Source organism: Danio rerio, chromosome 7, assembly GCF_049306965.1.
Source record: "Danio rerio strain Tuebingen ecotype United States chromosome 7, GRCz12tu, whole genome shotgun sequence".
NCBI lineage: Eukaryota > Metazoa > Chordata > Actinopteri > Cypriniformes > Danionidae > Danio > Danio rerio.
In genome coordinates, this window is record NC_133182.1 from 79,716,973 (window position 1) to 79,741,697 (window position 24,725).

The 24,725-nt window shown below is 39.7% G+C and overlaps 8 protein-coding genes across 10 annotated transcripts; 2 read left to right on the forward strand and 6 right to left on the reverse strand.

The window, feature by feature from the left end:
• Nucleotides 1-1,359: 1,359 nt before the first annotated feature.
• On the reverse strand, nucleotides 1,360-8,577 carry caap1 (caspase activity and apoptosis inhibitor 1). Of its 3 annotated transcripts, none has more exons than XM_073906064.1 (6): nucleotides 6,376-8,577; nucleotides 4,877-5,068; nucleotides 3,776-3,860; nucleotides 3,308-3,362; nucleotides 2,375-3,226; nucleotides 1,360-1,972 (listed from the first exon to the last, which is right to left on the reverse strand). In XM_073906064.1, the coding sequence occupies exons 1-6, from the start codon at nucleotides 6,478-6,480 to the stop codon at nucleotides 1,930-1,932; spliced, it is 1,332 nt and encodes a 443-aa protein (XP_073762165.1). In that variant the 5' UTR covers nucleotides 6,481-8,577; the 3' UTR covers nucleotides 1,360-1,929. The 3 variants fall into 3 exon arrangements, with proteins under 3 accessions (XP_073762165.1, XP_073762163.1, NP_001313632.1); XM_073906062.1 differs by having other exon boundaries at nucleotides 2,326-3,226; NM_001326703.1 differs by having other exon boundaries at nucleotides 1,363-1,879; nucleotides 3,162-3,226; nucleotides 6,376-6,526.
• On the reverse strand, nucleotides 8,132-9,843 carry LOC108190747 (histone H3). The gene has a single exon (XM_073907727.1). It carries the CDS (start codon nucleotides 8,540-8,542, stop codon nucleotides 8,132-8,134), a length of 411 nt encoding a protein of 136 aa, XP_073763828.1. The 5' UTR covers nucleotides 8,543-9,843.
• LOC570115 (uncharacterized) lies at nucleotides 9,367-18,897 on the reverse strand. Its single transcript, XM_693555.8, is given in 2 exon segments — nucleotides 9,367-9,806; nucleotides 18,458-18,897. Coding segments are annotated over 2 exon segments (810 nt in total). The 5' UTR covers nucleotides 18,876-18,897; the 3' UTR covers nucleotides 9,367-9,414.
• zgc:163061 lies at nucleotides 10,493-11,260 on the reverse strand. The gene is given in 2 exon segments (NM_001089531.1): nucleotides 10,493-10,852; nucleotides 10,918-11,260. Coding segments are annotated over 2 exon segments (345 nt in total). The 5' UTR covers nucleotides 11,224-11,260; the 3' UTR covers nucleotides 10,493-10,813.
• On the reverse strand, nucleotides 13,436-14,118 carry LOC100334869 (histone H2B 1/2). Its single transcript, NM_001386744.1, has one exon. The coding sequence runs from the start codon at nucleotides 14,080-14,082 to the stop codon at nucleotides 13,708-13,710; it is 375 nt and encodes a 124-aa protein (NP_001373673.1). The 5' UTR covers nucleotides 14,083-14,118; the 3' UTR covers nucleotides 13,436-13,707.
• On the reverse strand, nucleotides 16,612-17,324 carry LOC108190746 (histone H3-like). Its single transcript, NM_001386787.1, has one exon. The coding sequence runs from the start codon at nucleotides 17,276-17,278 to the stop codon at nucleotides 16,868-16,870; it is 411 nt and encodes a 136-aa protein (NP_001373716.1). The 5' UTR covers nucleotides 17,279-17,324; the 3' UTR covers nucleotides 16,612-16,867.
• Nucleotides 18,898-20,363: 1,466 nt separating the features above from the next.
• Nucleotides 20,364-24,286, forward strand: LOC100334559 (histone H2B 1/2). Its single transcript, XM_068222806.2, has one exon. It carries the CDS (start codon nucleotides 21,711-21,713, stop codon nucleotides 22,083-22,085), a length of 375 nt encoding a protein of 124 aa, XP_068078907.1. The 5' UTR covers nucleotides 20,364-21,710; the 3' UTR covers nucleotides 22,086-24,286.
• LOC794549 (histone H4) lies at nucleotides 20,406-20,717 on the forward strand. The gene has a single exon (XM_068222457.1). The coding sequence runs from the start codon at nucleotides 20,406-20,408 to the stop codon at nucleotides 20,715-20,717; it is 312 nt and encodes a 103-aa protein (XP_068078558.1).
• Nucleotides 24,287-24,725: the final 439 nt, after the last annotated feature.

The window sequence follows — 24,725 nt, forward strand, 5'->3', positions numbered from 1 at the left end:
TTCACACTGTAAGTTACGGAAGCCAATTTGATAAGTAATGAATTAACTCACGCTGTTTAATCATAAGGGTCTTAAAATAAATAAATAAATGCTGTCAAACTTGCCTAAATAAAACGCATTAATCACTGAAACAAATACGCAAACACATCCTCTCAAATGTGTAAATACATGAACAAACCATCATTGAACATACATAAACAGACACATTTTAATCCGTGAGACAATGTAATACTCAAACACCGCCAAAACAATGTCTTGTATAGACAAAAACCGAGGTCTTATTCGGTATATATTTAGTAGTCATTCATTCATTTTCTTTTCGGCTTAGTTCCTTTAATAAGGGTTGCCACAGCGGAATGAACTGCCAACTTATCTTACATATGTTTTACATAGTCGATGCCCTTCCAGCTGCAACATATCATTGGGAAACACTCATACACAGTCATTCACACACTCACTCATACACTACAGCCAATTTAGCCTACCCAATTCATGTGATTGGACTAAACCCAGGAAACCCATGCCAACAGGGCTCAAACTTCTTGCTGTGAGACGTTAGCACTACCTAATAGACACGTGAACTTTATGAGTTTACTTGTTTCATTTGCACTTCAAATTCACTTCACAAGAGATGCGGATTCGCGTGATGGGCTGGGCTTCTGCCTGCCTGGTGACTTTAGCTTCATTGCTAAATGGCTAACATTGATTCAATTGAGAGATTAGCTGTGTTTATATGCTTTATGCAGGCTAATAAACAGCGTCGATTAGTTTGAAGCTGTGTCTGAGTCCACTAGATCCTTTCAGAGGTCCACCTAGGACACTTCTTCCATGTCTGATCTGAACACAGCATCACTAACTGCAACGACATCAGGCAGAGGATGTCGTCCATCTTCAGCCCCGGGAAAAAACAGTCCAGATGTTAATACCCGTGTCATGTGGGACCCCTCAAACTGCCCGCATTCTCCACCAGATGCCGCAGGTGAGAGATCACATGGACAGAGAGACAAGCTATAAGGTATTATTAGGGATATGGAGCAAGGGTGTAGTGTGCTGGGATGTGCAGGGCGGTTTTCAGTGCCAAGGAGTCTGTGCTGGGTGAGGAGCCAGTCAGGGTGCCTAGGGGGATGAGAACACAGCTTGAGTCCTCCTGTGTGTTTCACATCTCCTCTTCCTCCTTCTGTTCTAATGCGACTTCTGACTGTGATACCTCTGAAATAACTAATCATTCAGCAGTGTGATGTGGAGCTGTAATGCACTCAAAATCTGCCGGAACTACTTTTAGCTGTGCCTTTATCTAACAATGACCGAATACCTGAGTGACCATCAGCCAATCAGAATCAAGCATCCAACAGACATCTAGTATTTAAGGGATTTTTTTAATAACAACAAAACATTATTATATCAAATTCTAATAATTGTCATGATCCACAGCAAATCTGTCGGACATTTCAGGAACTTAAAGTGTGTTTTAGTCAATATTCCCAATGATTTGTCCATGTTCAGTGGGGTTGCGTGTGTTTTTTGCTCTCTCCGGCCTTCATGAGTGCTTTAATGGCTCTGGCCCTCATCTCCAGCTCCAGGAGCTCCAGCTGTTGAGCTGACGGGTGCTTTTCTGCAGTTTCTGGAGCTCCGGCTCTCTCTGCGCTCGGCTCCTTGCGGGACTCAGAGCAGCTGAGGATCTCACTGACGCTCCGCTCGATGTCCTGCTGGAGCTCCACTTTAGGTTCAGGGGGCTGGGCTGGAGGCGGGGCTTCATCTTTAGGAGGTGGAGCTTCATCTTTGAGTGACGGCTCTTCAGATTTAGGCACTTTGTGGCCTTCGATGTCGCTGTCGTCGATTTCTGCATTGATGCTGAGAACGTCACTGTCTTCTCCAGAACCTGTGCACATCACACACACACATGCAGATGAAAAAAACAAATACACACATTCACAACCCCCCCCCACACACACACACACACAAAGATGCAAACCTACAGATTCATGCAACAAACATGCAAGCACACACATACAACACATACACACACACACACACACACACACACACACACACACAGAAACTAAACACACACACACAAACATAAAAACAGACACAGGTAGATAAAACACACAAAAACACAGACACACACACAGACACACACACAGACACACACACAAAACACATACAGATAGATAAAACACACAAAAGCACACACAAAAACACACAGACACAGACACACACACACACACACACACACACACACACACACAAAAACACACAAATAGATAAAACACAAAAAGCACACACACACACACAAATAAAACACACAAAAGCACACACAAAAACAGACACACACGCACACACACAGATAAAACAAAAAGCACACACAAAACACACACACACACACACACACACACACACACACACACACACAAAACACACAAAAGCACACACACACACACACACAAATAAAACACACAAGCACACACAAAAACACAGACACACACGTACACACACAAACAACACACAGATAGATAAAAACACAAAAAGCACACACAAAACACACACACACACACACACACACACACATAAAACACACAAAAGCACACACACACACACACACACACACACACACACACACACACACACAAATAAAACACACAAAAGCACACACACACACACACACAAATAAAACACACAAGCACACACAAAAACACAGACACACACGTACACACACGCACACACACAGATAGATAAAAACAAAAAGCACACACAAAAACACACACACACACACACAAAACACAAAAGCACACACAAAAACAGACACACGCACACACACAGATAGATAAAACACACAAAAGCACACACAGAGACACACACACACACATAAACGCACACAAACATAACACACACAAAAGCACACACAAAAACACAAAGACACACACACATACACACACAGATAGATAAACACACAAAAGCACACACAAAAACACAGACACACACACACGCACATATAAACAACACACACAGATAGATAAAACAAACAAAAACAGACACACACACAACACACACAAACAACACACACAGATAGATAAAACACACAAAAGCACACACACAAAAACACAGACACACAAATCTAGCGGGAAACTGAGGAGTCGAGCGTTGATATGTGTTTATTTTACCCTGCTTTTCTTCAGTGTCAGGATTGTCCCTCAGAGATGATGTGGAGTCTACGTTACTGTCCTGCCTGTGGATGAGGATAAACACACGATCAATCCTCTGAGGGGGTTAATAATCAGAGAAAAGTGATGGAGGACTTTCGACTCACTGACTGTCTGTGCAGCTCTTCTGTTCAGGAGCAGCAAGGACTGACAGCTCTTTACCTGCACACAAACACGCACACACACACACACACACACACACACAAGGAATAACAGGAGACCCTTACTTCTCAAATAATAACACTAGTATCATATAAAACAGTTTACAGTTTAAATTATATTTAATATATATATATATTTTGTGTTATTATTATGAAATGTTTAGGTTGAATTAATATTATGAAACTTAATATTAACCTTTAGGTTACTATTGTTGGACTTAAAATGCTTGATTTTATTTATAATAAATGACAATAATAATAATAATAGTCTTTTAATAATAATAATAATAATTAATAATCACAATAATAATGTAGTTTTATAATATATTTTTTTAAATAAAAACACAGAAAGGTGAGTGTTTGGTTTGCGTGTTCAAGCACAGAGTGAATATGGTTAAGGTGTTTGATATTTACCATCTAAGATCTCCAGCAGGTGAATGTCAGAAATCTGCAGTAACTGATCCCAGCACAGTTTCTTAATCTCATTCAGCGAACAATCCTGTGGGAATTAAAGATGTGGTTATTGAAGCATCTGACACAAGTCTCATGAATGTGACAGGACATTCCCAGCTCCCGCTTTTAGAGTTCAGATGCGAAAACCTCCAGGTGCCGTCTGAAACTTCCATAGAAAAGGAACGTTTTTCGCTGCCTTCTTTGTTTATGTTGAGATATTTCACTTTAAAGATCAGCAAAAGGACTTATTCTTTGCCATAAAAGTGAAATGACTGAACATGAACACATGAGCCTGATAAAAATGCTCATTTTAGAGGAAAATTTCAGACGGGATTTAGAGGATTTTGCATCTAAACTCTTCATATATAAACTGACTTGCTTATACGAGACTTTATCGATCAATGAATGATGTCTTCATTTAGATAAACTTAATTAAAAGGAGGAACTAGTGCAAAACCATGTTTTCACTGCAAATTTATAAAGATTGCTCAGGATCGTTTACTTGGAAAGCTATAATAATAATAATAATAATAATAATAATAATAATAAAGAACAAATATATCAATGTCTAAAAACTGTCATAACAATATTACATATTACTATGTTTTTTTTATGATATAGTTTTTGTTTCGTCTTTTTTTAAATATAATGTTTTTAATTAAATTGTAATCAAAAAATGTCGACATCCAAAATAAAAACATTAAACATTAAAATCTGATTAAAGAATAAAAATAAGGAAGCTGTGTAATTAATCCTACAATTTAACAGCACTGTAAAAAGTGATTAGAAAATGTGAGCAATTTGGAAATGTTAAATTTAATTGACTTATTTTATTAATTTCAATTAATAGTTATGCACATAGTTGATTTAAAAATTGTTAAACCAAAGTCAACTTTTCCATCCCTTGTTACAGTGTGTGATATTGTTAAGTAAATTCTGTGTTCAAACTCATCTTTTCTGAATTGAAGATCGTTGGTGCGTCTGTGCGTTGATTATGAGAACACACCAGATTATTAATTGATTTTAATGCTGAATGAAGGCTGATGTGTGTGCGTGTGTGACCTTCAGCCCATCGGGCAGCATCTCCTGCAGTTTATTCTCTCCCAGCACACTGAAGCACTGCTCCAGCATCTCCCTGCGCTCCTGCATGTATCCGCTGATGGGTTTGAAGCTCCGGCTCAGGTCCAGGCCTCCGTCTTCCAGCTCACTGGGCTCCTGAGGGCCCTCCGGAGGCTCCAGAGGCTGCCTGCACTCCTGTCACACACACACAGGCGAGATATTAAACACATATACGTGCATTCACAGACAAACAAATACTGTTGAAGTCAGAATTATTCGTCCCCCTTTCAATTTTTTTTTTCCAAATGATGTTGAACAGATTGAGGAAATGTTCACAGTATGTCTGATAATATTTTTTATTCTGGAGAAAGTCTTGTTTGTTTTATTTCGGCTAGAATAAAAGCAGTTTTAATTTTTTTAAGACCAATTTAGGGTCAAAATTATTAGCCACTTTAAGATATGTATTTTCTCGATAGTCTCCAGAACAAACCATCATTATACAATAACTTGCCTAATTACCCTAACCTGCCTAGTTACCCTAATTACCCTAGTGAAGCCTTTAAATGTCACTTTAAGCTGTATAGAAGTGTCTTGAAGAATATCTAGTCTAATATTATTTACTGTCATCATGGCAAAGAGAAAATAAATCAGTTATTAGCGATGAGTTATTAACACTATTATGATTATTATGTATCTCTCAGTAATGATTTTAAATCACACTGAACTGAGCTAAACTAAACTGAACTTAAACACTAAAAACTGAACTACACTGTTCCAGTTACAATGACCATTTATGTGAAGCTGCTTTGACACAATCTACATTGTAAAAGCGCTATACAAATAAAGCTGAATTGAATTGAATTTAGAAATGTGTTGAAGAAGTCTGCTCTCTGATAAACAGAAATTGGGAAAAAAATAAATAAACAGGGGCGAATAATTCTGACTTCATCCGTACATATATACACATACATAGACTGACATATTCATATACAAAGACACGATCATAAAGACAAATAGAGACACACACACACACATAGTGACAGACATATACATAAACACACACACACACACACACACACATACAAGCGTGTTTATTACTAGCTCTGAAAATATCCATTACCGGTTTATTTTAGTATGATCATTACATAAATTAAATAAATGGATAAACTAATGATGAAATTGCGTTTTAAAAGTTATAATAATCGTACTAATTATCTTTATGGCAACACTTAACAACAATTTCGGTTATTTTAGCAGTATCGTGTGACCCCGTTACAAATAAATAACAGAATAAGCCATTCCTAATACAAATAATAACCCTGTGACATCTGTGCAGAACTCGCAGGTGAGATTAGGCGATGTATGCTGATATATTTCTATATGTAACGTTACAGTGTGTTTCTTTAGACGTTCATGGCTGGCACACACTGACGCTGTTTTCAACACAGTGGACGGGAAAACCCCACCACATTCGCTCTTTGCTAGTCCAGACTCTCTCTTACCTCCATGCTGGGCCCAGATTTCCTCCTCTTCATCTGTCCATCGTCCAGCTCTCGGTCACAGTGGCTCCGTTTCTTTTCTTTTTCTCGTTTCTTGCCCTCCTGCATCTTTCCATCGCTGCAGAAGCGCCGTCGCACGCCGATAACGTCACACAACAAAGCAGCTGCGGATTCTGGAAGGGATACAGCTGCGGACAATCACGTCAGCATTTGTGACACTGCACAACAGTTGTTTACATTTTTTAAATTACCATGAGGATTTGTTTATGATTGTGGTAGACTTTAATAAAATACAACGAATGGATAATTTAATAAATAGAATAAATATCTATCGTTAACTTCCAACCGCTACTGTATCCCTTCTAGCAACAATGGAGGTTGGCATGCAAACGATAAGTGCGTTCCCGCCATCTACTGGGCTGGAGTTTGGACCAGTGATGAAATACTTATATCAGAGAAAATAAAATAAATTAATTAAAGAATACATATTCAATAAAATAAAGATATAGAAAGTCTGTCGTGCTCCACAAATACTTCATGTTTACTTTACGCTTGGGGCATTTGTATGTACAGTCAAGCATGAGCACAGTGTATGCACATGCTCGCCTCCCATTAAATGTTTGATGTGCATTTTGGACAATCAGAAATAGCTGCATTTATCAAAGGAAAAATAATGCACAAATTAAATAAGCATGAGTACATTCTTAATCTAAATGTAAATATATAAAGGCCAAATTCTCAATTCAAAAGACAAATTATGTTAATATTTTGGGTTCATATGGGTTCCATGCGCACCCTTAATGTTATTCCTTCATTTATTTATACATTTCTTCTGCAGTGCAGTCTTAGTGTTTCTTTCTTAAATTAAATATATAAAATTTCAAAAACTCATTCTCTGACAGATTAAATCAATGCAATATATTTATTAATATCCGCTACAGCTCCCCACTCTCATTATTTTATTACATTTAATGCTTACTTGCATGTAATAATTTCCTTGTTTATTCATTCATTCATTTTCTTGTCAGCTTAGTCCCTTTTATTAATCCGGGATCGCCACAGCGGAATGAACCACCAACTTATACAGCAAGATTTTATGCAGCGGATGCCCTTCGAGCTGCAACCCATCTCTGGGAAAAAAATTCCTTGTTTATCTGATGAATATCATTTTACATCCATGTTTTTTTTTATTTTTATGTAAATGTAATACCTAAATCTGCTAATCAGGAAATGATGTACTTATTCATTCATTAAGTAATTTACTTATTGCTTCGTTCACTTATCTTCATGTAATGCGTCAAGTTTATAAATAGAAGCTTCTGTAAACTTTTTTTTTTTGTATTGTGAATCAATTCTTGTGACAGTAAGTGTTCGTTAGCAGGCTGCAAGTGACTTGTTGCCACAATTGATGCATTTCCATTTATTATTTTTAATATATTAAATATTTAATTATATATAAAATCTTAATCAAGACACCCATAGACTTTAGAAAGAAGCGAAGCATCTAAAGCTTGGACTACTGTTTCTAGCTACTATTTAGAGCGGTTCAGCTTGCTTCTCATTTAAAACCGCTTGGCATATGGGATTAAAACATTACTATAATTAAAATTCTTGTAATCAAATTTAATTTCTCACAACACACTTTCGAATGTCAATGTAAATTAAACTACTAAATATAAAAGAAATTCTCTCGTTTTGTGTAAATTGAGTGGCTCTGAAAAGAGCCTTTGGGGTTTGACGTGTGTCGGACAACTGTAGTTTAAGCGCGCTCTCCGCGGATGCGGCGGGCCAGCTGGATGTCCTTGGGCATGATGGTGACCCTCTTGGCGTGGATGGCGCACAGGTTTGTGTCCTCGAAAAGGCCGACCAGATAAGCCTCGCTGGACTCCTGCAGGGCCATGACGGCGGAGCTCTGGAAGCGCAGGTCAGTCTTGAAGTCCTGAGCGATTTCTCGCACCAGACGCTGGAAAGGCAGCTTGCGGATCAGCAACTCGGTGGACTTCTGGTAGCGGCGGATCTCTCTAAGAGCCACGGTACCAGGCCTATAACGGTGAGGCTTTTTCACTCCACCGGTAGCCGGGGCGCTCTTGCGGGCAGCCTTAGTGGCGAGCTGCTTCCTGGGGGCTTTGCCTCCGGTGGATTTACGGGCGGTCTGCTTGGTTCTGGCCATTGCTGCTTCTGCTTAGTGATCTATAAGCTGAATACGCCGCTGCATGGCTGTCGGGCCTCTTTTAAAGCGTTTCTCGCCCACGAGTTCCAGCCGTTGAGACGCAGCGGCTTGTGATTGGCTGATGCGTGGCTGCTGGCCAATCACAGCGCGCCTCCTGTGTTCAAACAAGCGGAAAGTGGAGACTGACTGTATTTCCCGCTCAAAATGCTTTGCTGTTTGTTTTTGTAACTATTTTATTTACAATAAAAAGGCAAAACATAGTTTAGGTGTGGTATATAAAGACATAGTTGTTGTTGATAGACTGTAATCAAAAACTAAACAATCAAGGCTACTGTATGTGAAGTTGAGTTCAATTCATATATATATATAACTTATATTTATAACAAGTGTACAACATAGAGCAGCTCAATAATTGAAAAAAAAGAATAAACATTTCGGAAAGCCTGATAAGTAATAATGCAATAAGGGTACAAATCCGAGCTTTAAATAATAAAGCCGAGATTAATTAATACTGCACTCACTGATTTTACTAAAGTTGATTTGTTAGAGAACAAATTTGATGAAGCTTGGCTGGATACTAGAAAAGCGTCAAGATCACACAATATTGATTAAAGCATTAATATCAACCCTGAATTGTTTTGAACACGATTAATGCGTAGTTTTATTTGATATTTTAAGTACCGGGAAAATACTCTTATATTAAATGTACCGTATGTAGGTAGATGACCGAAAGAGTTAGTATTTGTGTCTCTTTATTCAGAAACAGGTGTGGCTTGATTTGTTGCGGGAGTATTAGAAAATCAGCACTTTCTTAGATGGAGTGGGTGGCTCTTAAAAGAGCCTTTGGGTTTATATGCAGATTTCTGGAACACTTATTTGCCTTTGGCAGCCTTCTCGGTCTTCTTGGGCAGCAGCACCGCCTGAATGTTGGGCAGCACACCTCCCTGAGCGATGGTCACTCCGCCCAGCAGTTTGTTCAGCTCCTCGTCGTTGCGCACTGCCAGCTGCAGGTGACGGGGAATGATACGGGTCTTCTTGTTATCCCGAGCAGCGTTTCCAGCCAACTCCAGGATCTCAGCAGTCAGATATTCGAGCACAGCCGCTAAATACACCGGAGCACCGGCGCCGACACGCTCTGCATAGTTGCCTTTGCGGAGCAGCCTGTGGACACGACCAACGGGGAACTGCAGTCCAGCCCTGGATGAGCGAGTCTTAGCCTTAGCTCTGGCTTTGCCTCCGGTTTTGCCTCTGCCGCTCATTGTTTCTTCAGAGTATCAGTTCAAACAGACAGAATGAATGATGGTTTCTGCTCTCGGTCTGCCGTATTTAAAGGACAGCTGCAAGGCGCCAATTGGTCCGACTCTGTTAAGATTTCAAACCAATCACTAAACTTTCCACCAAATACCACACCCCTTTTGGCAGTATCCAATAGAATGCGTAGACTTTTGTGCGTTTGTATGAGTGTGTGTAGGTATATATATATATATATATATATATATATATATATATATATATATATATATATATATATATATATATATATAAATTTTTTTTTTTTAAATAGATTTTTTTTTCTTCTGCAAAAATTAATTTATCGCAATATGTTTTTTATGGTTCTTTTAACTAAAGCTTACATGTCAATGAACTTAACATGCATAAGAAACAATGTATTGAGTAATAAATAACTTACAATATTTTATGAAATTATTTTATGACGTCATATTTTATTTAAATTTCTTCTGTGCTTTGAGATGCATGGTGAGTAAAATTTTATTAATTTGTAATAATAAATTGCTAGATTTGTAAATAGAAAAACTGTAATGACGTAATCAGTCATTATTTCTAAATTAATGTACACATCTGCTGACTTATTTCAGATTAACATATTTACATTAGTTGTTTACAACCACCACTGCATCTCAGTTTCTGAAGATGCTGATATATTATTAATTTATTTTATTAAACGCATTTAGAGGGCTAATGTCTTAACATCAGTTTAATTAAAGAGTTCTGCTCTTTCTTCAGAATGAGTGGGTGGCTCTTAAAAGAGCCGTTGAGGAACAAACAGCTGAAGATGTCATCTACTTCTTCTTGGGTGCTGCCTTCTTGGGCTTGGCCGCTTTAGGCTTCGCCGTCTTGGGCTTAGCCACCTTGGCCTTCTTGGGGCTCTTGGCAGCTTTCTTAGGAGCCGCGGGCTTCTTGGCCTTCTTGGGGCTCTTAGTTGCTTTCTTGGCGGCCGCTGCGGGTTTCTTGGCCTTCTTGGGCGACTTCTTAGCGGCGGGCTTCTTGGCAGCGCTCTTGGGCTTCTTGGCGGCGGCAGGTTTCTTGGCTTTGGGAGCCGCTTTCTTGGCTGGCTTCTTCTTGGGCTCGGCTTGCTGCTTGTTGAGCTTGAAGGAGCCGGAGGCGCCGGTCCCCTTGACCTGCTTCAGGACGCCTTTAGTCACCATACCCTTGATGGCGAGCTTAACGCGGGAGTTGTTCTTCTCCACGTCGTAACCACTGGCGGCAAGAGCTTTCTTCAGGGCGGCTAGGGACATACCGCTCCTCTCCTTGGACGCGGACACTGCTTTGACGATCAGTTCGCCAACGCCTGGACCGGCCTTCTTGGCTTTAGCAGCAGACTTCTTCCTGGGCGCTTTAGCCGGCGCAGCGGCAGCTGGAGCTGGGGCGGTTTCTGCCATTTCTCTGAGCGGATCTTGAGCTTTCTAGATTCGGTCTGATTCAACGATGGAGCGGCGCTTCTCTTCAAAGGTGCATGAGAACCTTATAGACTCAACTCACGCAGCTCTGGGTTTGCGCGCCTGCTAGAACGCCTCACTCTTGTGTTTTCTTCTCTCACATTTGGGATAAAACTGCACTGATAAATTAGTTTAGCTCATTATAAAACAGAGTAAACAGCAAAAGGAGGTCCTGGGTCTTGGTTAGAGACTATAATACGCGACGAATAAAGCTTTGTTTTTTGACACTCAGATCAAATCCAGGGCGGAGATCAGTCGCTGGGGAAAGCCGAGTGTACATTTGGTGTCTCGTTTAAGTTTAAAAATGAACAAAACATATTAACGCGTTTGATTTTTGATCAGTAAACACCCTGAAAGACAGTTTAATGACATGAACATCAGTGAGAGTCATTTGCAGGGTTTCATGAAGCTTATGTGTTGGGCTTCTTGAAACACACAGACACCCCATCAAGAGGAATGTATTGGCCTCTCATCTTCTGTAGGCAAATCATAATGATGCCATCCTTCTTCTCATAACAGCAGTAATGATGATGATATTATTTTATTTTAAATACAGTAAATATGCATATCAAAAACTATAATTGTCAAAACAAGTAAAGTTCCTTTCATCATCTTGCATGATGTGTTCTGCCTGTTATTCAGGGCACTCATTGATTACACGCCGTTCATTGCAATTGGATATTTTGCTACTTAGTTATGGGTACAAAAATATATAGTAATATATAAACAAAGAAACATTTATTTAGTTAGATTGTGTTCCTGACACAATATTCAACTTTACTGTTTCAGTATAAACTATAGAAAAGATCAAGATGGAGACCAGAACAAATGAAAAAGTGTTTGCATTTATGGAAGCAGTAGCAAAATTCTAAACTGTTTTAATGATTATATTGAAAGTGACCTCTTGTATTAGTTAGCTGTCCGAAGATTTATTGAGTGTCTGTTTGTGTTCTTCAACTTTGATCGTTGTCTATAACTAATCATTGGAGATTTTGCTCTGAATTTATGCACACATTGAAATGTTATTTTTTTACTAATCCGGTTAAAACACATCCAAGTTAATAGAAATGTTTTAACATTTATCTTAAACCATGTGTTGAGTTTTCAAATGAGATGCATCTAAAATAAACCAATTTTCCAGAAACTGCTCCAACTGGTTCTGATGCAAGAGTGACATCCTGCAGGACCCTACAGCTTAACATTAATTAACTAAATATTATCCTATAATTGTTTGAATTTATTAATGATATATTACAGACTTAATGGCACTTTCAGATGATGTTTTAAACAGATGGGGGGATATTTAGTCATTACAGTTCAAAGCAACAGCTGGTCTTTTATCAATCTTTGTCCTGTTAGGTTCAGTTTAAAAAAATACTCTTGAAGTACAGAAATCAGGAGTTGAAACTCTGAGTTTTCAAATTGTACATGTATATTATATTTCTTTATTTGATAGGGATACGATCAAACAAAATATTTTCATTCATTCATTTTCTTGTCGGCTTATTCCCTTTATTAATCCGGGGTCGCCACAGCGGAATGAACCGCCAACTTATCCAGGAAGTTTTTACACAGCGGATACCCTTCCAGCCGCAACCCATCTCTGGGAAACAATTTTTTTCTTCTGTTTTTTTTTTTTTCATAAGTTTAACTTTAAACAACATTAAGTATAAAATACCAGTATAATTACAAAAGGCAAAATATTGAAATATTTGGTTAAGAGATGGTTAAGAGACAACTGGCAGAGAGGTGTGCCTTTAAAATGATCAGAGAAGGAGATTGGCCTCTATTGATCAGAGATGGGTCATATCTTGCACGAGTTTTTGTTATTATAGAGCTTCTTGGCTCTTTACATTCTAAATGGGGGTTATGCAGGCAGTGTTTTCAGCCACCAATTAACTCCCTTTTTTACTGTAGTAAAATAAATCATCATTTTAAAGACAGCGCTAACTATAAAACTCAATGCAGGGCTTCTTGTCTGGTCTAAGACCAAGTTTAAATCACATATCAATCCGACAGGGAAAATCAGTGATCTTAAGCAGAATGGTACAATAAGCATCTTTCTAATGCCAGCGATGCACAATTCTCTTTCATATATAATAAACTTAATTTATCTCACATAGTGAAATTCATATCTAGTAAAGCTGATCGTGTTGCATTATTTATTTCAGCAGAAGTGACCTCTTGAATGAGCCCGAGGGAATGACTTGTTATTCTTAAGGTAACAATATTTCAGTCACCATAGAGACGGTTGACCAGTGAAACCGAAAGCTTGTTTACATTGTATACCCGAAGTATTAGTGAAGTAACATTTAAATATAAACGGAGATGTCTTATTTAAGTTCAAATACTAACACAGTAGCTCTTTAACTGAAACAAATGTGTGGCTCTTAAAAGAGCCTTTGAGTGTTGGTTAAAGCCGAAATTCTACTTGGAGCTGGTGTATTTAGTGACGGCCTTAGTGCCCTCGGACACGGCGTGTTTGGCCAGCTCTCCGGGCAGCAGCAGCCGCACGGCGGTCTGGATCTCTCTGGAGGTGATGGTGGAGCGCTTGTTGTAGTGGGCGAGACGAGAAGCCTCACCGGCGATGCGCTCGAAGATGTCGTTGACGAACGAGTTCATGATGCCCATGGCCTTGGAGGAGATGCCGGTGTCAGGATGGACCTGCTTCAGCACTTTGTACACGTAGATGGCGTAGCTCTCCTTCCTGGTCCTCTTGCGCTTCTTTCCCCCTTTACCGGCGGTCTTCGTCACGGCTTTCTTGGAGCCTTTTTTGGGCGCAGCTTTAGCGGGTTCAGGCATGATGAAACTGTGTGATCGGAATCTCACGAGCAGATGAATTTGGGAAGCCGTACGGGGGTTTATATTCAATACTGTATGCTAATTTAGAGACGCCCTGATTGTGTGATTTCATAAGCCAAACCCACAAACTCACATTTCATTGGAGAACACGTTACAGAACTAAAGCCAATCGCAGGCGGTTAAATAACAGCTCCGCCCTACGATTCAAATTTTAACGACACACCCAATACTCGGTTTTCTTTGTCTCGTGTCCCGCTCATTCCAAGCTTAATTTGAAGTAGTAAATAGAAATCGTACCTGATTTTAAACCAGTCATATATACAATCCTAAGAGACAATCCTAAAATATTTTGAAAGTTCAAATAACTTAAAAAAAACCTTTAAAATATTAGAAACACGTGAGATCAATACAGGAAACGATGCTTTCACTAATTTGATGTTTTATTGGTTTAGGTTCAAACTGTGCTTGCAGACTCTCGTGGATTTCTCTTCATGTCTTATCATTCGGCTTTAAATGCTGAACCAAATTTCGCTACAGTGCATAAGTGTAATCACTAACAGTACTCAATGTCGCCCCTTGCTTTGTATTATTCACGTCATTAGAGATCATGAATTTCCATTCTGATTTGGGCCATATTTACACAAATTTCCTCGTCGACAGTTTGTTCCATTTAAAAGGCGAACACTATAAATGCCATTAGGCTTGATTTAAGTATATCAATAATGGCACCACAACACATTACACGGCTTAAACAGTGGTCAAGCACTAGTGAATTCAGACCTCATGTTTAATACACATTATAATACTCTACACAAACATGTGTTTCAGTACCCATGCCAATTACCACCGAAATACTACTCACCTCAACTTAAACTAAATTTGAATGCATATTAGCGCATCTAGTTGAAGAAAAATGCAAAGAATATCTGGCTGGTTCTAGACTCTTTCAGTGAAATGTTGGGTGGCTCTTAAAAGAGCCGTTGTGTTGGTGTTTTGACCCGTTTAACCCCCGAATCCGTACAGAGTGCGTCCCTGTCTCTTCAGCGCGTACACCACATCCATGGCGGTGACGGTCTTCCTCTTGGCGTGCTCGGTGTAGGTGACGGCATCGCGGATCACGTTCTCCAAGAACACCTTCAACACCCCGCGAGTCTCCTCGTAGATGAGACCAGAGATACGCTTCACACCACCACGGCGAGCCAGACGGCGAATGGCGGGTTTGGTGATTCCCTGGATGTTATCACGCAGAACTTTACGGTGACGCTTCGCACCTCCTTTACCGAGTCCTTTTCCGCCTTTACCTCTTCCAGACATGATTTGTATTGTGTATTAATTTTAAATGTCTACAACCGACAGGGCAAGTCAAATAAAACAATGTCGAGTTAGAGCGTTTTATATCTGCCTAGAGGACCTAACTGAAACCAGCCCTGCACCAAACAGGCCACGCCTTTCGTTTCAAATAGAGCACAGAACAATAAGATGAAATCCACTGAATGATTCACTGTTTTTTTAATTTTATTTTTACATGAGAATGGATTATGTGAATCTTGTAATGTAAAAGAAACAATCCAGTATTTAATATATGAATGTTTAAAATACAGAGAAGAAAGAAAGGAACTAATTGAATATCTGAAGGAGAAAGGAAAGGAAGATAAAGATATGATACCTACTGGGGTATGACTGAGTTTAAGTATGACCATAAAGGATATAGGATTTTAATCATTTTTTATATAATACAGGATTATATAAAAGGATATAGTAAAATATAACTAACAGTAATGTAAATAATAATAACTAAAATATAACTCATGTAAGTAAATAAAATTAGTGCTATGGTACAATTCTGGGGACTAAGGAATTCAGTGTGCAGGAGGGGGCGCTGAACACGCAGCGTCAACCGGTAGAATCTGGTTGCACAACTGGCACAGTAAGTGGCGATATGTACAAAGAATACAAGTCGCCAAAAAAACTAAGAAGAAGAAGAGATGAAATCCAAAGCCTGGTCTGACGAACAGAAATATTTGCTATAAGATTAAGTTGACTAAAAATTGAATGTAAAATCATATACATCATACAGTAGAATATCTACAAGATCACAACATTAAACAAAAGAGAGTCGCAAGCAGTCAATCATAACATAAAAATAGAGTCATCTGCATTACAACATTACAACCAGATATATAGATATCTAAATCTTTCATACAGATTTACACAGGTGAGACAAAAGATCCAGTTGAGCAAAAAGTAGGGGTACGAGTAAACGTGTCAAGATTTAAAACCAAGTTAAGTTTAACAGTAAGTGACGAAATGTCAGTATGTGCATCAGAATTAACAGCACATATTCGAATAATGGGGAATGAACTGACAGATAAAAGAATCATTGAGGGAAAATGTAGATATTGCACACTTGCATTAAAGGGGAAGCAGGGAAACTATGTGATGATGAGTGCAATATAGATATACCAATTCAGTATATGCGCTGGCAGAGTTTTACATCCATGTTTTCCCCAAATGTGATAATGCGGTTAATTCTGGATATATTTTAATAGTCTGTTCTTGAAAGAAAAATGCACATCTGTTGAAGGACCCACGATTTAGAAGTTATCATTGATAGAAGAATGATTATCCAGGCACACACCGCGTTCAACCACCTTTAAAAAATGCCTAAGAACACTAATCCGCATATGATGCACCCAAGTTGCAAATCAGTTTGATATTGAATTTGATCTTTTAAGTTAGACTGAGGTGGCTCTGAAAAGAGCCGTTGTGTTTTCGCAGGACGGGTTTAAGCGCGCTCTCCGCGGATGCGGCGGGCCAGCTGGATGTCCTTGGGCATGATGGTGACCCTCTTGGCGTGGATGGCGCACAGGTTTGTGTCCTCGAACAGGCCGACCAGATAAGCCTCGCTGGACTCCTGCAGGGCCATGACGGCGGAGCTCTGGAAGCGCAGGTCAGTCTTGAAGTCCTGAGCGATTTCTCGCACCAGACGCTGGAACGGCAGCTTGCGGATCAACAGCTCGGTGGACTTCTGGTAGCGGCGGATCTCTCTGAGAGCCACGGTACCGGGCCTATAACGGTGAGGCTTCTTCACTCCACCTGTAGCCGGGGCGCTCTTGCGGGCAGCTTTAGTGGCGAGCTGCTTTCTGGGAGCTTTGCCTCCAGTGGATTTACGAGCGGTCTGCTTGGTTCTGGCCATTGCTGCGGATGACTGTTTTGCTCGGGTATGTCAAAACTGAATTGCCACTGTGTGTGACCGGCCGCTTTTAAAGCGTTTCACCACCACGAGTTTCAGCCGTTGAGGCGCAGCGGCTTTTGATTGGCTGATGTGTAGCCGCTGGCCAATCTCCGCATGTCTCCTATGTTCAAACAAGCGGAAGCAGGAGACCGACTGTATTTCCCGCCCAAAATGCTTTGTTTTTTTTGTTCTCTTCACGATAGCATTTAAAGGACAGGACTGCAGAAAATCAATAATGCATTTTTAATGAACATAAAAAGGCAAAAACGTAATTTAGCTGAAGTATATAAAGTCAAACCTGTTATTGCAGATAGAAATCAATAAAGAAAAACAAGACTGCTGTATTTCAATTTATCTTTATTTCTATAACAATATTACTGCAGCTTAAAAAGAGAATAAAAAAGCAGCGATATGTCATATTTTGGAATATTTCAGCAAGTAGTGGTAAAATACTGGTGTATATCTAATTAGATTAAAACTGATTCAGTTTAGTATAAATGTAACTGCTAAAATTTCAGTTTAACACAGATCAATATGAATGCCACTGCTGCAGAGAAACCAAACAAACAAGACAGATCTTGAGCGTACATTTATAAAAAAAAAACTGATTAAGAAGTAAACTCATGACATTGATTATATTGTGTATTGTTTGTATTAAAGATCGTACAGCGAGATAGGTAACAGTGGTCAGACTTACTGTAATTAGAAATGCAAATTCTTATGAACATTAAACCTGGTCACTTGATACGTGGTTAATTTATACCACGTTTAGGCTAGTTTCTATGATTCACATTTATTAAGGGACTATAAAGCCAACATAAGTTTATCAAATATATAGAGAGGCTCTTAGATCTCTGAATATTACTGAAACAGGTTTAAAGTCTAGAGCAGGAGTCACCAATCTCTGTCCTGGAAGGCCGGTGACCCTGCAGGGTTTAGCTCCAACTTGCCTCAACACACCTGCCTGGGTGTTTAAAGGAACCTTGACAAGATTGTTCGGGTGCTTAAATGTTTTATTGACTAGAGCCAACGACATGAACGTTAAGTTCAATAGACAAAGGTTTACGTGGTTATGTTTTGTTACGGGTGTATTAGAAGATCAGCTCTTTCTTAGATGGAGTGGGTGGCTCTTAAAAGAGCCTTTGGGTTTTAGAGAAGATTCCTAGAGCGCTTATTTGCCTTTGGCAGCCTTCTCGGTCTTCTTGGGCAGCAGCACCGCCTGAATGTTGGGCAGCACACCTCCCTGAGCGATGGTCACTCCGCCCAGCAGTTTGTTCAGCTCCTCGTCGTTGCGCACTGCCAGCTGCAGGTGACGGGGAATGATACGGGTCTTCTTGTTGTCCCGAGCGGCGTTTCCAGCCAACTCCAGGATCTCAGCAGTCAGATATTCGAGCACAGCCGCTAGATACACCGGAGCACCGGCACCGACACGTTCTGCATAGTTGCCTTTGCGGAGCAGCCTGTGGACACGGCCAACGGGGAACTGCAGTCCAGCCCTGGAAGAGCGAGTCTTAGCCTTAGCTCTGGCTTTGCCTCCGGTTTTACCTCTGCCGCTCATAGTTACTTCAGTACGTCAGATTAACTGAGAGAATAAATGAATCGTAAGGCGATTGCTCACGGTATTTAAGGACAGCTGCAGGGCGCCCATTGGTTAGAGTCTGGTGAGGATTCAAACCAATAACTGAACCTCGTTTAAAAAACCACGCCTCTTTGACAAATCCAACCCTGCAGCGACCGCTTGTCGTAAATCCCTGTTGAAAATAATGGTTTTGAACATTATAGCGGCCCATAATAAGTAACTTATAACATGTCAAATTAGTCACTTTTTATTCCGAGTATTGGGGATGATTGTTGTACGTGTGCATGTAAGACAATCCCAGTCCAAACAGCATGTATTAGATTTATTGTACAAAGCAAAAGAAAACTTAAAATAAATAATAAATAATGTTATAACGGGTTTAAATACATTCAGATGGTCACTTTTTGCTTTTAAAAGTTGCATAGATTTAAATGAAGAATTATTTTTAAATGCTGTGAAAATCCAGTGCGAATAATACACACATGCATTAGTACACAATGCTGAAAATACATCGACAGCCATTATAACATTTTTATAACTATCATTTAAAATAAAAACAGATTTCACAGGAATTGTAATCAAGCACATCACATTTTAAAACTCAAGTCTATCAACCTTCACAACAGATATTATTGGCTCTTCAGTGGAAGAGATCAAGACAGATGAAGTGTTCGTATGGAGTTTGCATGTTCTCCCTGCGTTCGCGTGGGTTTCCTCCGGGTGCTCCGGTTTCCCCCACAGAAACACATGCGGTACAGGTGAATTGGGTAGGCTAAATTGTCCGTAGTATATGAGTGTGAGTGAATAAGTGTTTGTGGATGTTTCCCAGAGATGGGTTGCGTCCGCTGCATCCGCTGCATAAAAATGTGCTGGATAACGTGCAGCGGTTCATTCCGCTGTGGCGACCCCAGATTAATAAAGGGTCTAAGCTGACAAGAAAATCAATGAATGACATGTAGGTCTGTTTAAGTCTGCCTCAACAAGTCTTCATGGGCACGCGTATATGCACAATTCTCTTATTTATATGTAACCAGGAAAATAAGGATTACAGTCATAGTGAAGTAATAGTGTTAATGTGAAGTTCATCCACCTGAAATAAGTTTGCCATAAATATCAAGTTAAATATGAAAAGTGTATACTGGGTGAAGATTCTGGCAATGCAAACTGCATACACATCCTAATCGTGTGTCTAAATCGTAGATCTAAATGGATTTAGGACAAATAACGTTCACACAATAATGCTGCTAACATTTCTGATTGTACATTATGCATCATATTCAATTTGTGTAGCTTAATTTAGCATACCTCATGGAGAGTGCACATATTTATTTACATTTGACATTAACAGGCCTTCTTTTTTTGTTTGGCTTTCATTTTGAGTGAGAGGGCGTGGCCTCGTGCGATTTGACGGTGCTTTCAGTTAGGTCCTGTAGACAGATATAAACAACCTCTCTTTGATATTTGAATGGTATTCAGTCTGATTTTGTCTGACGCGTTCATCAGCTAAACATGTCTGGAAGAGGCAAAGGCGGTAAGGGACTCGGTAAAGGAGGCGCGAAGCGTCACCGTAAAGTTCTGCGTGATAACATCCAGGGAATCACCAAACCCGCTATTCGCCGTCTGGCTCGCCGTGGTGGTGTGAAGCGTATCTCTGGTCTCATCTACGAGGAGACTCGCGGGGTGTTGAAGGTGTTCCTGGAGAACGTGATCCGCGATGCCGTCACCTACACCGAGCACGCCAAGAGGAAGACCGTCACCGCCATGGATGTGGTGTACGCGCTGAAGAGACAGGGACGCACTCTGTACGGATTCGGTGGATAAACTACACTAACAAACACAACGGCTCTTTTAAGAGCCACCCAACATTTCACTGAAAGAGTCTAGAACCAGCCAGATATTCTTTGCATTTTCCTTCAACTAGATGCGCTAATATGCATTCAAGTTTAGTTTAAGCTGAAATGAGTAGTATTTCGGTGGTAATTGGCATGGGTACTAAAAGGCATGTTTGTGTAGCGTATTATAATGTGTGTTAAACATGAGGTCTGAATTCACTAGTCCTTGACCACTGTTTAAGCCGTGTAATGTGTTGTGGTGCCATTATTTATATACTTTAATCAAGCCTAATGGCATTTATAGTGTTCGCCTTTTAAATGGAACAAACTGTCGACGAGGAAATTTGTGTAAATATGGCCCAAATCAGAATAGAAATTCATGATCGCTAATGATGTGAATAATACAAAGCAAGGGGCGACATTGAGTACTGTTAGTGATTACACTTATGGACTGTGGCGAAATTTGGTTCAGCATTTAAAGCCGAATGATAAGACATGTAGAGAAATCCACGAGAGTCTGCAAGCACAGTTTGAACCTAAACCAATAAAACATCAAATTAGTGAAAGCATCGTTTCCTGTATTGATCTCACGTGTTTCTAATATTAGTTTTTTTAAGTTATTTGAACTTTCAAAATATTTTAGGATTGTCTCTTAGGATTGTATACATGACTGGTTTAAAATCAGGTACGATTTCTATTTACTACTTCAAATTAAGCTTAGAATGAGCGGGAAACGAGACAAAGAAAACCGAGTATTGGGTGTGTCGTTAAAATTTGAATCGTAGGGCGGAGCTGTTATTTAACCGCCTGCGATTGGCTTTAGTTCTGTAACGTGTTCTCCAATGAAATGTGAGTTTGTGGGTTTGGCTTATGAAATCACACAATCAGGGCGTCTCTAAATTAGCATACAGTATTGAATATAAACCCCCGTACGGCTTCCCAAATTTATCTGCTCGTGAGATTCCGATCACACAGTTTCATCATGCCTGAACCCGCAAAAGCTGCGCCCAAGAAGGGCTCCAAGAAAGCCGTGACGAAGACCGCCGGTAAAGGAGGAAAGAAGCGCAAGAGGACCAGGAAGGAGAGCTACGCCATCTACGTGTACAAAGTCCTGAAGCAGGTCCATCCTGACACCGGCATCTCCTCCAAGGCCATGGGCATCATGAACTCGTTCGTCAACGACATCTTCGAGCGCATCGCCGGTGAGGCTTCTCGTCTCGCCCACTACAACAAGCGCTCCACCATCACCTCCAGAGAGATCCAGACCGCCGTGCGGCTGCTGCTGCCCGGAGAGCTGGCCAAACACGCCGTGTCCGAGGGCACCAAGGCCGTCACCAAATACACCAGCTCCAAGTAGAGCTCTCACTGATACCAACACAAAGGCTCTTTTAAGAGCCACACATTTCACTCACTCAAAGAGTTTCCTGTGAATAATTACTTTTGCTGTAAAATACAACTTAACCAAAATCAAAAACAGTAGTTATTGTGTAAAGATGCTCAAGAGTTATTTGTACGAGTGATGGTTTGGTTCATAACCGCATGATTACTGCACATGTATTGATCTTTAATAATTTCGCCGCGTCTTGTGTGGAAAGCAAGTTTGTCCATGTCCAGTTAAAACTGAGATCTACACAATTAATTAAACGCCCCAGGAATCTAGTAGATGAGGAAAACCAATGTGTAGTGAATCAGTTAGTGCAAAGGGTCAAATCCGGGGTCTGTTTTAAGATCGAGTAACCAAAACACTTTGTGTGTGTGTACTTTGTTTTAACACAAGTGTCAACTAAATCCTCTTATAGCCTTCTGAGACCAAAATACATTTTTTCCTGTTATTTCCTACATGCTTTGGGTAAGAAAAAAAAATACAAATTAGTTTTTACTTTTTTGTTTTTAAATGTACAGCATGTCTACAGTAGTGGACCACGGGACTATTTTAGTTCAAAACGAGAGCCAAACTCAGACAACAGAACTGTACAGGATATGGCTGTAAAGGGATAATAGTCCAATATTAATGCAACAAAAACAAAACAAAAGCCATTTTTCCCTTTTCGATTGAAATTCCTGGAACAGTTAGGCTCAATGAGAGCCAAACTCAAAAAAAGTGATCCAAATTTAACAGAAAAATAATTAAAACTGCTTGTAATTCTCTAATTGTCTGATTGCCAGAGTCTCCCTCAACCATATTCTAAAGCAGGGGTTCCCAAACTTTTCAGCCCGCAACCCCCAAAATAACAATGCCAGTGACTCACGACCCCCAATATCCTCTGAGGTGGTTATAAATACAGAAACCTTGCATGCAATGACGCAGACACACCAATTAAATTTGTGTCAGTGCTTTAAATCTGCCAGAAAGTATAACCTGATGTTCTAAAATCAAAATGCATCTGACGCTATTGCTGCCTTTAATATAATGTAATTACCCCAGGGGTCGCAATTCAATAGAACTAGTAACTATAAGCTACTATAGTAACTATATAGTAACTATAAACGACTATTTTTATTTTCAGTATTTATGGATGAAATATGTTAATTCTTATGGTTTAATAAAAATAAATAGATTTTTGGAAATCACCAGGCGACCCTTCTTCATTGCCCCGCGACCCCTCAGGGGGTCCCGACCCCCACTTTGAGAACCACCGTTCTAAAGAATCCTCTCTGCTTCAGTTCTGCCTCCTACAACATGCACTCATTAATGACATTAAGATGGTCCTGGCGTCCACAGCAGTGGACATTTACAAAAAGGAGGATATTTTTAAACACAAACAAGTTAACAGCTTTGACAGCTAAATGTATTGTTCCTGACACTTAAATAAACAAATATATATGTGATAACAATAGTAAAAAAACATTTAAAAAGTTTAATTTTACATACCTCTCTCCATCCCATAAAATGTGCTAGTTTGTACGTCGGCCATTTTGAATGCAGTATAAGAAGTGGCTCCTAGCATGCTAGCCTTCGGATGACCAAATGACACGTCACTAAAAAACCCAGGATGTCCGCTGACCAGTACAACAGGACTTGACAGGGGAGCTGTCAATTGAAAACGCAACGTCCACTACAGTGGAAACAAGTCAATCAATAGCGGGTGTCAGGAGAATAGATAGCTACAGTCCATGCTGTAAAATGTAACAACCACACACAAACCGACCTCATCAGTGGCCAATCAGAATCAACTCAAAGTGTCTTCAGTTGTGTGCTTGCTTCAAATGAGCAGCTCATTCCTGCAGGTCACTCTGGGTTTCGACTCCAGCTGATCCTGATGCAGTCCAACAGTAGGTAAAGCAGGTTTCATTTTGTATTCAAGTGTTATTTCACAACTAATTTGCTTCCTCAACAACCCCACTGCTGCCTCGTCATGGGAGAAACAAAGCTTTAAACAAATCGCTTCACTGAATAATTCACTGTTTCGGTGCACCTGAAACCATGTTGGCGACACCTGCTGGCCAAAAGCCTGTAAATGCAACAAACTTAGACTAAACCTGCGTCAGAGTTGACTTTCTATCACATCGTGAGCTTTAAATTTTTAATTGTCACATAAATGCTCTTATCTTATTTGCCAATATAAAAAAAAAGTGTATGCATAGTTTGCGTTCTTTTATACATTATCTAGGCTTGTATATTAACTAACCTTTATCAATGACGTCAAACCTTCAATTATTATTATTTTTATTTTTAACCGATCCAAAGGTCATCTATCCTATTGCAGACTACACTGTTACTGTGTCATCCACTCACAATCATGGCCTGTTTTTATCTATTTAGCTTATAGCTACCTCGATCCCTGGATTATTATTATTATTATTATTATTATTATTATTATTAGTGTTGTTGTTATTCAGATTGGAGCAGATCTGTCTGGAATTTATTAATTCTTAAGGTCGTAGGCTATTTGAATTTTTGTAAAATGGATATTTTGTAAAATGTCGGTGATAATCATTGACTTGCGGCTGGAAGGCCATTGTGTTAAACATATGCTGGAATAGTTGGCGGTTCATT

Coding starts and splice junctions, on each gene's coding strand:
- caap1 (XM_073906062.1), bottom strand. CDS start 6,480: ATGCAGGAGGGCAAGAAACGAGAAAAAGAAAAGAAACGGAGCCACTGT. Junction 3,861..4,876: donor TGCTGCCCGATGGGCTGAAG/GTCACACACGCA, acceptor TAATTCCCACAG/GATTGTTCGCTGAATGAGAT. Junction 3,227..3,307: donor AAGAGCTGCACAGACAGTCA/GTGAGTCGAAAG, acceptor CCTCATCCACAG/GCAGGACAGTAACGTAGACT.
- LOC108190746 (NM_001386787.1), bottom strand. CDS start 17,278: ATGGCCAGAACCAAGCAGACCGCTCGTAAATCCACTGGAGGCAAAGCT.
- LOC100334559 (XM_068222806.2), top strand. CDS start 21,711: ATGCCTGAACCCGCAAAAGCTGCGCCCAAGAAGGGCTCCAAGAAAGCC.
- LOC794549 (XM_068222457.1), top strand. CDS start 20,406: ATGTCTGGAAGAGGCAAAGGCGGTAAGGGACTCGGTAAAGGAGGCGCG.
- LOC108190747 (XM_073907727.1), bottom strand. CDS start 8,542: ATGGCCAGAACCAAGCAGACCGCCCGTAAATCCACCGGAGGCAAAGCC.
- LOC100334869 (NM_001386744.1), bottom strand. CDS start 14,082: ATGCCTGAACCCGCTAAAGCTGCGCCCAAAAAAGGCTCCAAGAAAGCC.